This window comes from Myripristis murdjan, chromosome 9 (assembly GCF_902150065.1).
Source record: "Myripristis murdjan chromosome 9, fMyrMur1.1, whole genome shotgun sequence".
NCBI classification, from domain to species: Eukaryota; Metazoa; Chordata; class Actinopteri; order Holocentriformes; family Holocentridae; genus Myripristis; species Myripristis murdjan.
The window spans coordinates 5,040,705-5,056,190 of record NC_043988.1 but is presented as its reverse complement, the minus strand read 5'-3'; the positions used below and the strand labels follow the sequence as shown (position 1 = coordinate 5,056,190).

Sequence of the window (15,486 nt, the reverse complement as noted above, 5' to 3'; positions counted from 1 at the left end):
CAAGTTGTAGGTTCAGGCTGCCACCAGCAAAATCCAAAAAGACTGGAGTTTTCATTTATCCCACATGGCATAAAGCTGCACCACTGCATGCAATACTCTGATGCTATTTACTTGTATTTTAATGTATCTATTGTTTGGAACTATGGATGGTGCTGAATGCCTTTCTACAAGACAAATTTCTAATTAAAATAAGTGTTACGTGTAGCATTTTAATATCAGTCAATAATTATCACATCACTTTTAAGGCATTATTATAATTTGCATGGAAAACCAAGACCATTGCAGCCTCTTGCAAGCTCTACACTGATTTTCACATTGTGTGCCACCAGGTCTGATTTGGTGGGTCATCTGTTGGATTGCTTTACGGTAGCCAGAATGAAATATCATTCTACTTCCATTCCATTATTCAGTCTGAAACTGCCCTGTGTTAGCAGATTTCTATAAGTGGAGGGGTGTCATAACAGATATAAGAGATACTGCCAAAAAAGCAATGAAAAATATTTGGACGAATGTTTCAGTGACCCTAAACCCGAGCAAGGCTAATTCTAACAAACAGCCCAGGGATCCTTTCCTGGGTGCCATGCCATTGGTCCGTTGGTCCATTATTCCGAAACCCCAATAATAATAATTTAAAAAAAGGGTTACATTTGGAATGACGGTCATTGTTATGCCAATGTTTGTAGCCCTGCTGAGAAATGCATCCACCCCTAAACTAAACCACATTTATGGAGTAGACATTTTTGGACTATTGATTTCAGAATATAGGGTATTTGTTTGTGGACTAAAGGGCTTTTGGTCCACTGGGACATTTTTCAGAGTACTGGGGTTTCGTAATAATGGGCCTTGGGCGCCCAGTTGTTCACATAGTAGAGTCTGTGCTACCTATCACGGCTGAGTCCTTACTGCAGCGGCCTGGGTTTGAATCCAAGCCTAGGCCATATGCTGCATGTCATCCCCCCTCTCTGCCCCCTGCCTTTTGTGTCTCTCTCTATCAAATAAAGCAGTAATGCCAAAAAACGGGATAAAGGGCTTTTGGACCAATGGGCAGTCCATCTTCCCAGCAGGGCTACCTGATAAATTATATTCAACTTTTGCCAATTACCCTGTCAGCAGAAGGCAAAATATATCTCCCCCCCTTGGCGCCCAACGTTGCTCTGCTTTTATTGTTTTCAGTTTTAATTAATTTAAAACAGTGTTGATAGCTGTGTCTATAACTATATCGTCCATTTCTCATGTTAGCCAGTGTTAGCTAATATGCTATGATCTCTCTGGAAGAAAACAGGAAAAAGAAAAAGTTCTGATGCTTTCAGAGTTTTTCCTAAAAACAGTCCGTGGAAGGTGGTGTTGTAGTCCCTGTGTTCTGGACTTGAGTCTGAACTGAGTCCCACTTTTGATGATTCAAGAGGCAGCTGCATATTTTCGGTGTTATCCTAAATTTCTACATGATCATATGGTTAGACAACAATACAAGGGCTACATGCAATCAAAATGATCTTACAGATAGTGCCAGGGAGTGGGAATATGTTGAGTGACAGCAGAAGATGGCTCCACCACATATTGTGAACTTGAAAAGACTATGTTAACGTAAATTACTTGAACTCAAACTGGTTCCTTGAGTACTGAGAGCTTGACTCAGACACAACCTTGGTGACCTGGAATTGGATATCAAGGTAAAAATCAAGGTTTAATGACTCAACTACAACACTGGCAGAAGGAGAGAAGGTTCCAATGAAAAACAAACACCCTCTGGCATATTCATTCTCCTAAGATTCAAAGGGAGGCACGGGAGGCAATGGTGTTGGTGGAAAATGCCTGTGGTCTTCATTTTGAGAAACAGAAATAATACTAATGGCATGAGTAATGAGGCTACCAGTCATCTTAGTGTTTTCTATTCATTTGTGGAAATTATTCCAAGATATCGATTAATTTGCCAAAGATACATTAATGGTTAAAACTGCTGCACATAGTAGCTTTTGTCTAACTTGAACTTGAACTTTTTTTAGCCTTAGGACCAAGGTCACAGTGTCAGTTTTAGTCCATATGCATGTGTGTCTGCATGAATTTCTGTTTGTTGGCAGGACTCACCATCGTTGGCATGTCTGACACAGTCCTGGAAGACTGCATGCCACTTCTGCTGCTCCTTCTCTGTCACCACACAGAAGTAATAGTGACGGCCGTACGGGTGCCAGAGGATCAGGGGGAACTGGGTGGCACACTTGAGGAATGGTGAACTTCCCACCTTGGCTTTTACACCTGGAAAAGATGGGCACAACATAAGATCTCTGAGCGTAGGCCTCACAAGTCAGACATAACATCCACTACAAACGTTTGCCCAAATATGGAATTCAGGATCCAATGCGTTTTCTCTCCGGGGAAATCAATGAGGGTTTTCATGTAATCATCCCTGTCACGGTCTGTGATTTAAAGTGGCGTTTAAAACTTTTATCTGCATGTTTCCCTCTTAAATAGTCCTGGACCCACTGAAATCTGCAGCTGCTTTCCAATCCAAATAATTACAGAAAGCTAAAACACCACTGTGCATTCTGTGAGTGGCTCTGTCCAATAAATTTCTGACTAGAATCACTCTAGCTCACTGCTGACCTGTAAAAATACCTGGTTAGCAGCTGCCACGTCAGTTTCTTTGTTCGATCTGTCCTCTTTGACACGTTTTTCCTTTATTCTTTTGTCGTTTTTGAACAGAGGCCTATTACGTAACTTTTGCCAAAAGGAATCATATGATCGAATGACTTGTTAAGCTTGATTTCTGCAGTTTTCTGCACCGCCTGGTCGTCTGCTGTATATCACACACTGTGCCTATGCACTGAATGCAAAGTTGCGCTGTCCCTGTACCGCCCATTCCAATATTTATTTATGTTACATGAGCTGTTAACACTGTACTGCATGTCTCTGCAAGACAAACACCCATATAGTTATTATGCCTGGTAAATTAAGAGCTTCTAATTCACACAAGGAAAATGAACATCCTTGAACCCACAAGTGTTTAAACAGCCTCTAGCTGTTTCAAACAAAACCAGTCTGCGCTGTTTAAAGGATCAAACATGACATTAAGGTTAGCGGCAGCCTTACTGTGGGCCCCTCACCATACACACACTCCACTGCAACTCCAATCCTACTTCCCTCCCCCCTCGTTCAACTGGGTGCTCCTCTTTTCCTCCAGCTTTAACTCACTCTCCTCCCCCGAACCCAACACTTCATCGCCCTCCTTCCTTTACATTCACCATCCCTCACCTTGATCCTACCCCATCACCACTGTCATCTCACTGTTTGGACTCCTGATCAATATATCAGTCCAATATTGTCATTTTACTGAATGGCATGTGGTCCAGTCAATGTTGGCAGCCTCTAATATGATGGATAAGATGCAGTTTGATTTATTACACATTCATTGTGAAATCATGGTGGATCAATATTGGACTGGTGGTCCTTGGGAAGCCCTCAATCTGAACTGACTGGAATAATTTTTTTTTACTGCATCATGATGGTCTAAATGATGTTTCAGGGGCGTTTCCATCCTGACATGAATACAAATCTGTACAATTCTTTTGGACATAAAAATAATGAAACTGAATAAAATATTGACTCAATGCATTGTCCACGAGCCGCTTCAATCCAAAAATACCACTATCAGCCTTCAGACCACCATGCAGGTTCAACGCCATGCATTTTCTGCGTGCTCCCCTCTCCTCCTCCATCCTCCTCTCCTTTTACTCGTCCTCACCAGGCAGGCTGTTGCTGATCAGATCCAGGTATTGCTCCATAGATGTCAGCACTTTGTAGCCGGCACAGTTGATGGTTCCTTTGGGGTGGAGCCCTTTGTCATGGGACTGGTAGCCAAGACAGAAAGCAGACAGTAGATGTGAGACTGTGAATCATACGAGCATAATCTAAAACAGACAGCACTGCAGGGATTTGTCCATTCACATGATGATGCCTGCGTGCAACTGTGTGCGTTACTAAGCAAAAGTAAAAATTTAAACAGCTGCTTTGACTCTTCCTTAGTCATTATAGGATGAGGGGACTGTGTCACGTCTGTGTCTTGGCGATATTGCAAAAGTCAGGCTGGATGGTTAGTTCATTTTCAGTGACACACATCTAACCCTGCCAGGCTTGTTCTGACACACACAACTGCTTAACATATTTTATGCTGAAGTGTCACAGCCAATTCAAGGCTCTCTTGAGGGTTCACAGTGTTTATGGTGTGGAGAGTGTGTTCAGTCTCTGCCGACGGTTCTTGTGGTCAAAACGGCTTGAGAGAACGGAGTTTGAGCCATTGTCATAGAGTTGCAATACCGTTCCACGACCGGGATTTCTCTCACAGCAATGATCCAGACAACTATTGTGATGTGGCCTCACAAATCAAGAGGTGTGCAGGGACCCTTTGCGGACATTCGCACATGCCACTGTTACGTAATATCACTGCTGATGGCACAGAGACCACACAGACCACAAGAAACAAGAATTTGCTTTTAGTATACACACCAGACAAAGCTGTCTACCATTTGGTGCAAATCCTTTGATCAGATATTGGCTAAGGTGACCATAGGGCCAAAGTCCCAAAAAGCTGGCAGAGTCCTTTAACGTCGGAGCTAGAGTCATGTCCGTTGTTCTAACAGGACGTTTGCAGTCATGATTTGCAGAAAATTGAGCAGTTTGCTCACAGGTTGGTGCAATCACAATGTCCGCACAGTAAAACATCAAGCACACTTGTAGAGGTGCTGAGGACGCATAAGGATTTCTACACACATCAAAACCAGCTCATCATTTCTGACATGGATTTGAAGATTGTGTCTACATTCTGTAATAACATCATGAATCCCAGTAATAGTGGTTAGATAATATGACCAGTGAATCTGCAATATGACTCAATAGCTCAGTTTGTAAGAATAAGTCCAGATGGGGCTCACAATATTTTGACAAAATACCTTGATATAAATATTGTGACAATATTGTAGGAATAAATATTGCTGCTTTCACAAAATATTTATACAATGAAACATTTGATAAATAATCATCAGTAATGCATGCAATAGCTAAGTGAGTAAAAGCAAATAATAGAGCAACTACAACAGTCTAATAAGTTCATAAAACTTCCTCCCCTTACTATAATAAAGCCTTTAAAACCAGGAAAAGACAACACTTGATATTACAATATCAAAAATCCAAGACAATATCCAGTCTTACATCACAATATCAATATAATATCAATATATCTTCCAGCCCAAAGTCCAGAACAACATCAACATGTGTAGTCGTGTACTGGGACCAAGCAACATGCTTTTCCAGATTTTTTATTTCAGTTCCTAACTTTTCAAAAGCTGAAAATACTCAGATTGTTTGTGCATACCAATGGTTTCCAGCCCTGTGCTGCCAGGAGCCACATATGTGGAGATTCATCCGCTCACTCCAACAGCAGCTGATTTCAATAATTAGTTCCTGTGTTCCAGCTGAAGACGTGTGAATTAATAAAATACGTTTGCTGTGGTGTCTGGTTAGAATAACAACCTGCATATATATGGGTTGTGATCACATTGCAGAGCATCGCTGGTCTTTCTGGACCTGTGTAGAAAATCGGGGCTTTTCTCCTCACCGCTTTGTTGTCGTAATAGTTGACGATGTAAGAGTCCGGGACAAAGAGGAAGCGGGTTCTCCATTTCTTGTTCTCCTCCAGATACTGAAACAGCGATCCAGAAAAGATGGACTTGTTCTCCAGAGGAATCTGAGGGAGACAACAACACTATTCAACTAAAAATATACCACAAATTATTAAAAAACAGGTGACTCATTTTCAGGCCACTATACTGCTCTGACAGACCTGAAAGACAAAGAGGTTTTTGTTGCTATCGAAGTCAGGGAACAGGAAAAAGCCCTTGTATGGGTTTGTAGAGAAACATAACTCGGCCATATTTGCTGTTGACTTTATCCCACCCAGCCACCCCGTTAGCATTGTTGTGCTCAGGAAAGCCAACTGCATTCCTCAACACACGCTCTTAAACCAGGCCATTATGAGACTCCAGACCCACTCCCACATCTTAAACTGTGTGTGTGAGTGCATGTGTGTTTGATAGTACACTGTAAAGAGCAGACAAGACGATTTACAAGTTAGACCCACTATAATACACCATTGACAACTGAAATAACCTCCAGCTGAATAAAGGCTGATTTTATCGCTGCAGGTTCTCCTGTGTTACCACAGTACCAGACATCACGCTCTATTTATGTTGGAGTAAACATATTAAATGCTCAAAAAAAAAAAAAAAAAAAAAAAAAAAAAACAAGATGTGCCTGCTCAAAGAAGTAAGAAAGCTGGAGCAATCAATATTTTGCCTCTAGCTTAAGTCATCATCAAAGGCATTAATTGCTCTACAAGAAGGGACAAATCAACTGCAATAAAAGGTAAGACTAGAGCTGCAAAAACACAAAGTTCATTAAAGGAATAGTTCACCCATTTTGAAAAATGTGATTTATCTCACTATTTTTTCACCTTGATCCACTCACATTATTAAAATAAAGTATGTGCAGCAGAATTTTTACAGCACAAAATGGCACAAAACAGTGTTAAAAGATGCTGACTTCTTTTTTTTTCTTTTTCTTTTTTAATTCATCAACAGTAGCACCATGTTCTTGTTCACAGTACTTGCCAGCGTTCTTTTAGTATTATGGAGAGAGTTGTTATTTTTGTCCTCCAACATGTGTTTGATGAAACAAACAATAGCAAACCCAAGCTACATCTACCTCTATTTCTGTCTCTGTAGTGGCTGCTACTCCTCTGGTGTGGAGTGATACAGGAAGCGCAGAAGTTACCGGATCTTTCTGGTTGTTGGTGACAGGAATAACATTATTTTAAACAGTAATTTGTGCGCACTTGGTAGTTGCATGTGCTTTTTAGTCTTGGACAGCGACACGGAAAGTGAATTTAAATCTTTGAGTGGATTAAGGTGGTTATTTTTCCGGATGTTAGCTGGCGGGAAGTCCAGCTCAATGGCAGGAGGCTAACAGTTAGCATTTGGAGCATCCAGCCAGTATCCAGCACTCAGTAACAATCAGAGGAAGATAGCACCACTACTGTGCTACAGAACAACTGGGGAGGAAGAGAAACAAGATCACATTTTACAAAATAGGTGAACCATCTAAAGCCAACTCAACCTACATTAAATCAAGAAACTACAATGGATGTCACTACATTATAATGACAGCTAAATAAGTTCAGATAAATGCTAAGTCACTGAACAAATAAATTCAAGAAAACACAAAAAGCACTTGAACTGCCTAACGTCTCCCCACAACAACTATAATATATTGCACAACCAGTTATGCTAATTATGCCATTAATTGCTTGAATTGATCCATCAATTAATGAATATTACGGTCATTATGCTCGTCTGTATATATTACATGGAGGCAGTGTTACTATGAACACAGCATCTTATAGCGTTAAGGAGTAGTTTCAAGAAAATCTGTTTCAGTGCTGTTTTAAAAGAGGACAGAATGTGGTGATCAGTCAGACAGCTTCCTCTAAAGTTTTAATTTGAGTGAAGCTCAGTCAAAGGAGTGAATCCGGACACAGTCGTGTACAGTGGAAAAGAGGACTGTTTTACCTTGCGGTGTAGGAGCTGGGCCTGCGGGCCGCCTCCTCCCTCGATGTCAAAGCGAACTTTGTTGAAGAGAGCCACAGAGTACTGCTGCTCGTACAGACGCCCAAACTCCCCCATCACCTCCCCGGTCCGAGCTGGAGGACAGACAAGCAAAACGGTTAGGAGAGCCAAATACACAAGTAGTGGCCTTTAGTCTCCAAGATTTTATAAGCTGAAGTGGATAATGCAGGTATTTTTGGTAGGTAGGCCTGTATTTGCCATCGTTGAGCGTGTCAGTAAGGTTGCATTGTTAAATGTATTAAAATTGTTGCCATGTATTCATAATGTATAATTCTCGTTTGATCAGTTCTTATTTAAATTCTGTTTTTCTTTGTAGTGTCATTTAAAATAAGTCATATGAGCTTACCCTGTCATCATGAGACATTAAAAAGTATCCCTCTTTATTTTCCCCCCCAGTAATTTAGTCACATTCACTTTTACAAGCTTATACTTTTCTTAAAAATAATAAGGTAAGTTAAATCCACTTGTTTCCAATGCACTTTAACTTCTTTCAGGAATTTAACAGGTCAGATCACTCCACTGGTGTCTGGGAAATAATATTTGATTGGAAACAAGTGACATTATCACATCTTGTTGGTACATACTCACTTGTTTTAGGAAAATATAAGTCTTATATAAAACTCAGTACTAGTTCAAATGACTGGTCTTATATGATTATTTTTCCAGTTGGTACAATTTAATTTGACTTAGAGGATCAAATAAATTGTATTAATTAAGAAAAAGGAACACTCAGACTTCATGCAAATGCTTACACAGGGTGGTAAGAAACCCAAAAGCAGCTGGCACAAGATCATGTTCACAGTCACTTGATCAAAAGGTCATATGCATCAAACGTGGAATGTGTAAAATGGAAACTGCCAGTCTCTCTCTTTCACTTCTCAAAGCTAGACTAATCAAAGAATTAGACTGAGATAAAGAGATGCAGATGAAGTACAGGAGGATTTTTTTTGTCAGGACTTCTGAGCATGTGAATTGTGCAAGAGGGACTGTGCTCAGTTATTTGGCAGTATTTTGCACACTCAGTGCTAATGTGCTCCATCAAAGGTCAACAAATAACAAGAACTCAATAAAAAAACACCAGAAAAGAATTCCAGACCCCATGGAAAAAGCCAACATAATAATGCAATGGTGGAAAGGAATACTAAAAACACAACATATCGACATTTCTATGATACACTGGGCACCCAATTCAGTTCAGCTTTACATTTAAAAGGCAGGTCTCCATTTCTCATGTAGCCTCTATGTCCACTGAGTTATAATTTGGTTGCCAAGTCCACCTTCCTGACTGTAACCTTACAACCGAGACTTATTTGTGCAGGAAACACTGAAAGTCAAACACAGCCTTGACAGAAGGTTCAGCATTTAACACTGTTCTTTGTCTTTTATCTCTGAGTCCACATCACTACTATTTGCTAGAGCCCCAGCTGACCTTCACACTTCCCACTTCTCACGTTGAACATTTAGTGAAAGGAAAACTTGCACTGCTGAGTCCATTATTGTTCATTATGGATAATAATGGCAGATGGAGAGTTGCTTATACAAACATTTCCTGTAGGCAGAAATAATCTCATTGTTTGAACTAAACTTCAACTGGCTCAGCCAAAACAGCACTAGTTTTTTATCTGAACCTCAGTGAAAAAGGCAAGGGTTAAGGAATTAATTGACAGAAATCTCAAAGAAAAGACATCACAGTCTTTGATGATAACTTAAGGATTAGGCTACGACTTCAATTTCTTGAGTGGATTGGACAGCTTTAATTGGTCTTACATATGAGGCAATGTATGTTGGTAGTGGTTGGGCAATTTGACAGCCCTGAGGGTTCCCAAACCTTTCCATATCAAAGACCCCCACCCAACAAAAAAGTGCTTTAGACCTCACACATTCATGTTAATAACACAGAATAGATGGGAATCTTAGCATGAGATTTCTGTCTTCAGGCGTGATGTGATACAGAATTATATATGACTATACTGTAGGTAAAAACAGAATGCAGACTGAAAACTATGATTGGAAAACTCATTCTTGTACATTGCTTCATTGGGCTAACTTACAGGAATGCACCAACAGTGGAATTAAAGCATTCTCAATTTTGCTGGAACCCCCCTGAAATGTCCGCAAGGATCTCAGACCACACTTTAAAAACACATGGCCACAAGATTAACAGTATGTGAAATGACAATTAAGAACTCCCACGCTGTATGTGAATCAAGAGAGAACCAGCTCCTATAATTTATCTTCTTGTCTGCTTACAAAACTTTGAGAATGATCAGTTTCTTTCCCAGCACTATCCAGACCTGCATAGGAATCCTGGGAGGGGTCTGCTAGTTGTGGATCAAGTTGGATCCAGGTCAGACCAGAAGGAAAGAACTGCTTAGCTGGTGCCAAATTACTTTGGTTGGGATGGATGGAGGACTACCGAGTCTTTCCAATTCTTTATGGACCAATCTACTAGGAACAACTAATATCCACCCACCACCTTTACCCTGGACCCAGCTCTAGAGCATTCCTGTGTAAGTCTACAACAATCCCATGTCCTAAAAATAACAGGATCTGGAAAGATATTAATTGTGCTGAAAGTGCTTTGGGGCCATATAAATCCTAACACACCAATAGTAATTAGTGTATGGGCAAAAAACATGTCTCTCTCCATCTGGGCTCTATGGGAAATATGCTCAACAGTTGTACTTGCAAATAGGGAGGGAGGAGAGATGACCCGTTTGATCCCATCTGCTCTGCATTGTGGTTATGAAATGTTGCTTTTGCACTAGGGAGGAAATAATGAGATGGATCAGAGTTTCTTCCTAACCAGGCAGAGTATATAATTAGGCTTTCTGGGGAAGCCATTAGGAAGGCAGCCAGGCATAGTTACGGAGAGGGGACTGGTTGCAGAAATGAATGGGAAAATTAATATGACAGTTTGTCACTTTTGCTTCATCAGTTACTTAAATGATTTCTTTATAATCATTGAGGTGTGGCTGACAAGAGCAGAGTGCTGCAACTAGCAAAGGTCTGTTTGATAGCTGCAGCCCACCTGTAAACTGTATAGACAGAGAACAGCAGGCCTAAGCCAAAAAAATAGGACAGATCCAGTTGGACAAGTGTTGTGAGTCACCATAGGACAACATTTGGGTTTACACAAGACTGATCCAGGTGAAAAGGGCCTGACATTACTGTTTGTACAGTGATGACTAATGCAAACTATCTTGAATAAACATCCTGATGACCAAAAATGTAAAAATCTCTCATATGCACTGCTTCTCTCCCACACCCCAACCCTTCGACTCAGTCACCACAGCAGCCTCTTGCTCAACTTGGTCACACACTGTATCACAGCTAAAAAACAGTCAAGGAGGCAAAACACCTCAACAAGAGAGCATTTAGTTCCACAGAGGTGTTCCTGTCCTGCAGCAGTCCCCAAAGTAAAACCTACCAAGAAGCTCCCTGATTTTTCATCGGGATTAGAGGCTATTCATAGGTTATCTCAAGATTAGAGATCCTTGTTCTTCTTTTGTTCATGATTGCTTCCTAGCATAATATCAACTAGAGGTCATATTCTTGGCTTTTATTCCCTGAAGGTGAACACAATTGGTTGTGCCTTTGAAAAGAGAGGGGGAAGCATTTTCTTGACTACTGGTCGCTTGGACAGGAAGTGTCATTGGAATGTGACCCTTAGCTAAGCGAAGGAGTGACTGGAGGAAGACGCCAAGGGGGGAGACGCCAAGAGAACATCCAACATTAGGGTTTCTAGACATTTTCCATTTGCAAACATAATCTTTTCTTCCAGCACTTTTACTGTTTGCCTGAATGGCAGTAATTCTACATGGGAACTCAGCAAGGAGCTACCAAAGGACTTGAACCAGGCCGTTCCTGACTTTCCTTGTGTTCACGTCACACAGATGTCACTTCAGGGATAGTAGAAGCATTTCAGTCAATGATGCTTATTTTAAAAATGGGGAACCTATGTTGAAATCTTGCTTGGATTTTAGAGGAAAGGGAGGAGAATGAGAGTGGGTGTATTATTGAGGTTATCGTGAAGGCAAGATGTCACCATGTGCCATGTGTTTGGAGGGACTGCTGCAGGAGGAGGAGGGTGGGGGAGGGCATCAGGGGTGACTCATTTAGTAACCACAGGAGACACAACAATGCAAAGATCTGTGTATGTTTGACACTCAATTGAGTCACACAGCACTAAGCTGCATATGACCATGACTACAGATGAAAAAGCTTTTGTTTGTTCAAGTGCAAACAGCATCAGACACCAACATGCATGACTTCTGGAAATTAGTAGATACACCGTGCTGGTCATTTTCCCCAACAAAAAGAGGCTCAGTGGCTTTTTGGCATCTTCACAAGTGTTAGACCACTGAACTAGGCTGATATATAATTTAGTATCATGTTGGTCAGTGAGTGTTGTCCTGATATGAAGAAGGCTCCTCCGTACATTCTTTTCAATTATGTGTCCCCTAAGTGTGTTTCAATGGAGGATTTTTGTGTCCCATGATGGTCTAAATACTTTCAGAAGCTGTCAAACTCTGACAAGTATAAAATACTGGGAATGAAACCAAAAACATCAATTTTTTGGCCTGAAAATGGTCAAATTCAAACTAAAAAAAATCTGCAGAAATTATCTTCTATTGACAGTTTAATTCCAAAAATGTTGGTATTGGCCTTCAAAAACCAATGTCTGTTGAACCCTAATCTTCAACTTCATCCATCTGGCAGGACTGGCAGGGACTGCTTAAAAGTGGTTACTTTGAAACATAGCATGGTTGACATACTTCTTTTGGACAAGTCGCCAGGCGTAATCACATGACGAATAGACCACATCGCAGACTAAGACAAATCAAAGGCCTGATTCATCCCAGAAAATAAGAAAGACAGCAGGAGATGCACTCAAGAGATAATGCTGTCCACGGTACACTTAAACTGTTCAGCAGTTCCACTGACCACTGACTTCCCCACTGAGCGCATCCCTGACTAGGCAGGTTTCATGGCCAAAATAGAGAGGTGGCAGCGTCAGTGCATGCCTTGTTACAAAACTATTTCCCAACTTCTGAGAAATCCAAAATGGACAGTCAACTTGAATATTTGTGGCAGCTACTTGGGGTATTTCTCACTGTACCATGCTGGTTAGGCCTATTGAGAAAGCTTAGGACATGAGTGTGTGAAGTCCATGTTGAGAAATGTGTGTTAGGTTCTCTTCATAGTGTGAGGCAGAGAATGTCTCCATCTATTACTGGTCAAGAACTGGTGATGGACATTTGCCAACAGATCCCCAGGCAACTTTTCCCTGGGGATCTGATGTAACCTGTAATCATTGTGAAGGCTGTTGCTGCCCTAATTGGAAAACTGCAATGCATTTAATTTGTAAAGTAGAAATTCTCAGGCACATTAGAAGCCATATTTTGGTGAAGACTGGGTTCCTCCGGCAATGCTAATCCTGTGACAATTCATTTTTCAAATTGGTCAAATTTCAGCTGTCATTTGTTTTGACCACAGAGTTTCTCTTTCTTTTTGACACAGTTTCTCTCATGAAAAACAGCAGCAGAAGTGCAGGGATCATGGCAACACTATGCCAAAGGCCACACCAGGACCAGTGCGGGAAAAGGCAGTATGTCACCAGAGTTATCAAGAGGGCTATTCCCATCAGCAATGATTCACTGGATTAGACCTAAAACAACTTCACTAGACTCAGAGGTAAATTCTGGCATCTACACAACATTTGATGACAAAATATAAGAGCTTCCCAGAGATAACCAGTGTAGTATTAGTCAGCAATAAATTTACCAATAAATAACAATAAAGCAATTAAATAACAAAACCAAATATGGAATAAAATAAAAACTTCTAACAATCTAACAGCACATCTAACAAGTTAGAGGTGCTCAGATGTGGATGACACTGACTGGCTGACATCAGTATTTATAATAATAATTAATACAATACCAGTACAAGCCCCAAATATCAACAATCTGATATATTGGTTGAGGTCTGAGAAAAGCAAGTTAGTACAAGGAAACAAAGAGTCTTTAATCTGATTAGTTAAATCCTCTGTAAAACAAAGTGTCCACAATATCAGTGATTTTCCTTACTCTGGTAAATACTCATCACTGTAAGCAAGCAAAGCCAAAGTAAGAGCAAAATAAATTGTAATCTACTGCTGGGAAGTACCGCACAGGACACACTGTTCTTAGGCTTGATTATAAATTGTATCTGGCCCGGCATAAACAAAGCAATTACTTACGGTGCACAGACGCACATCTAATGGTAGTAATACAGCAGTTATTTTGCTTTGGTTTGTAGTCCTTTTTCCCTTTTGGGATGAGAGATTTTATAAGTGCTTCAGAGTTTCTTTGTTCTGCCACAGTTTGCATTTCTGTTTTCTTGACAGGTTTCCCACTGCTCATGGAATTTCTGGAACATCATGGACCTCAGAGGAGTGTATTCCACACAGGGAAAGTCAGGGGATTTGATTCATTCTCTGAGGGGGTATGGGAATATCAGGGAATTTTACAAATGGGTCAAAAACAAAATCTGCTACGTTTCACAGAAATAAGGCACAATGCATTTCCCAACTGGTTTCACACATTCATTGCATTAGCTGATGGGTTTCAGTGCAACTGGAATGGAAAAGACTGAAAAGACTGAAAAACAACATTAGCAAACCTGGAAGGAAACTCATTTTTAGGTCATGGAAGTGCTCTGTCTTGGCCATGGAAAGTCATGGAAAACTAATGGAATTTTACATCTGGGCCACAATGCAAACACTGTTCTCTTTGTATTTTATTGTTAGTAGTGGAGATGGGGCACAAATGTAATATGGGGCTAGTTGTAGCAGCAACAGTTCACCAATAGGGGATAAGTTAGAGTCATGTGATCACCACTGATTTTGAGGTAAGAAAGTAAGTTTAGACTAAGCTTATATTTTGATTAACACTGATCAAACATGTTTTAAATTAAACATGCATTCAGTCCAATCTCAAACTACCACTGTCCCAAAGCTAGGAATGAAACGGCTGGTATGACTGAGGTTAGTTGTAAACATTTTGATTAAAGTGTTAAAGCTAACCCCCAATGAAGAATAAAGACATTCTGGTACTTCTGCATTTCAGGTTGAACAGTCATGTGATGGAGCAGTGTATCTCAAGTCAATTACATTTTAAATTCCTGAACTGAATAAGATTTAAGTTTTTCTAAGGACGACCCAAACATGCACTCTTAGCTGTGGTAAAAGACATGATCAAATTCTAATACAGAGTGCAAAAGGATCACAACCACTATTTATATGCCCTTTATTTCAGTGTGGGCTCAATTTTGCCCTATTTCTATGTAAGTTACATCTTGCCCCAGCTAGAGTTACAACTAACCCTGGCACTAGGGCAGGCTGTAACCGTGGAACTTCCTGTATTTGACAACTCATAAAGACTGTGATATTATGATAGCAGACAGAGTTAGTAGTGCTGAGACTACATGTGTTACAACTGTCCCCGGTCTCCCCTATGTTCTTGCATGCAAACTAAACCTAAACCCAAAGCTAGACTGCACTGATGTAAGGCAATGCATCTTATGTGACTTCACCTACCTCAATTGGTATAAGTGCATGTTGGAAAGCAGGTGGGATATGCAGGTAGACACACAAACCCCTCTCTGTGGCATTGTGTATATGTGCACGAGTGAGGAACATTCCATCACATGTGAAATACAACAGACTCAATGTGTTTACTGTATAGTTTCCCCACCCAGGCAACACCTTCACCTCTACCAGGCGGAGGAAAACACACACACACACACACATACACACACACAAACTAAT

At 40.6% G+C, this 15,486-nt stretch overlaps 1 protein-coding gene across 1 annotated transcript in view; it reads right to left on the bottom strand.

The window, feature by feature from the left end:
- Positions 1–15,486, bottom strand: part of niban2b (niban apoptosis regulator 2b) — a 47,680-nt gene that overhangs the window by 28,183 nt on the left and 4,011 nt on the right. Inside the window, exons 2-5 of the mRNA XM_030059915.1 lie at positions 7,617–7,747; positions 5,609–5,737; positions 3,740–3,845; positions 2,086–2,253 (exon numbers count right to left, since the gene is read on the bottom strand). Coding sequence (XP_029915775.1) covers positions 2,086–2,253; positions 3,740–3,845; positions 5,609–5,737; positions 7,617–7,747 — 534 coding nt within the window. The remainder of the gene's footprint in view (positions 1–2,085; positions 2,254–3,739; positions 3,846–5,608; positions 5,738–7,616; positions 7,748–15,486) is intronic.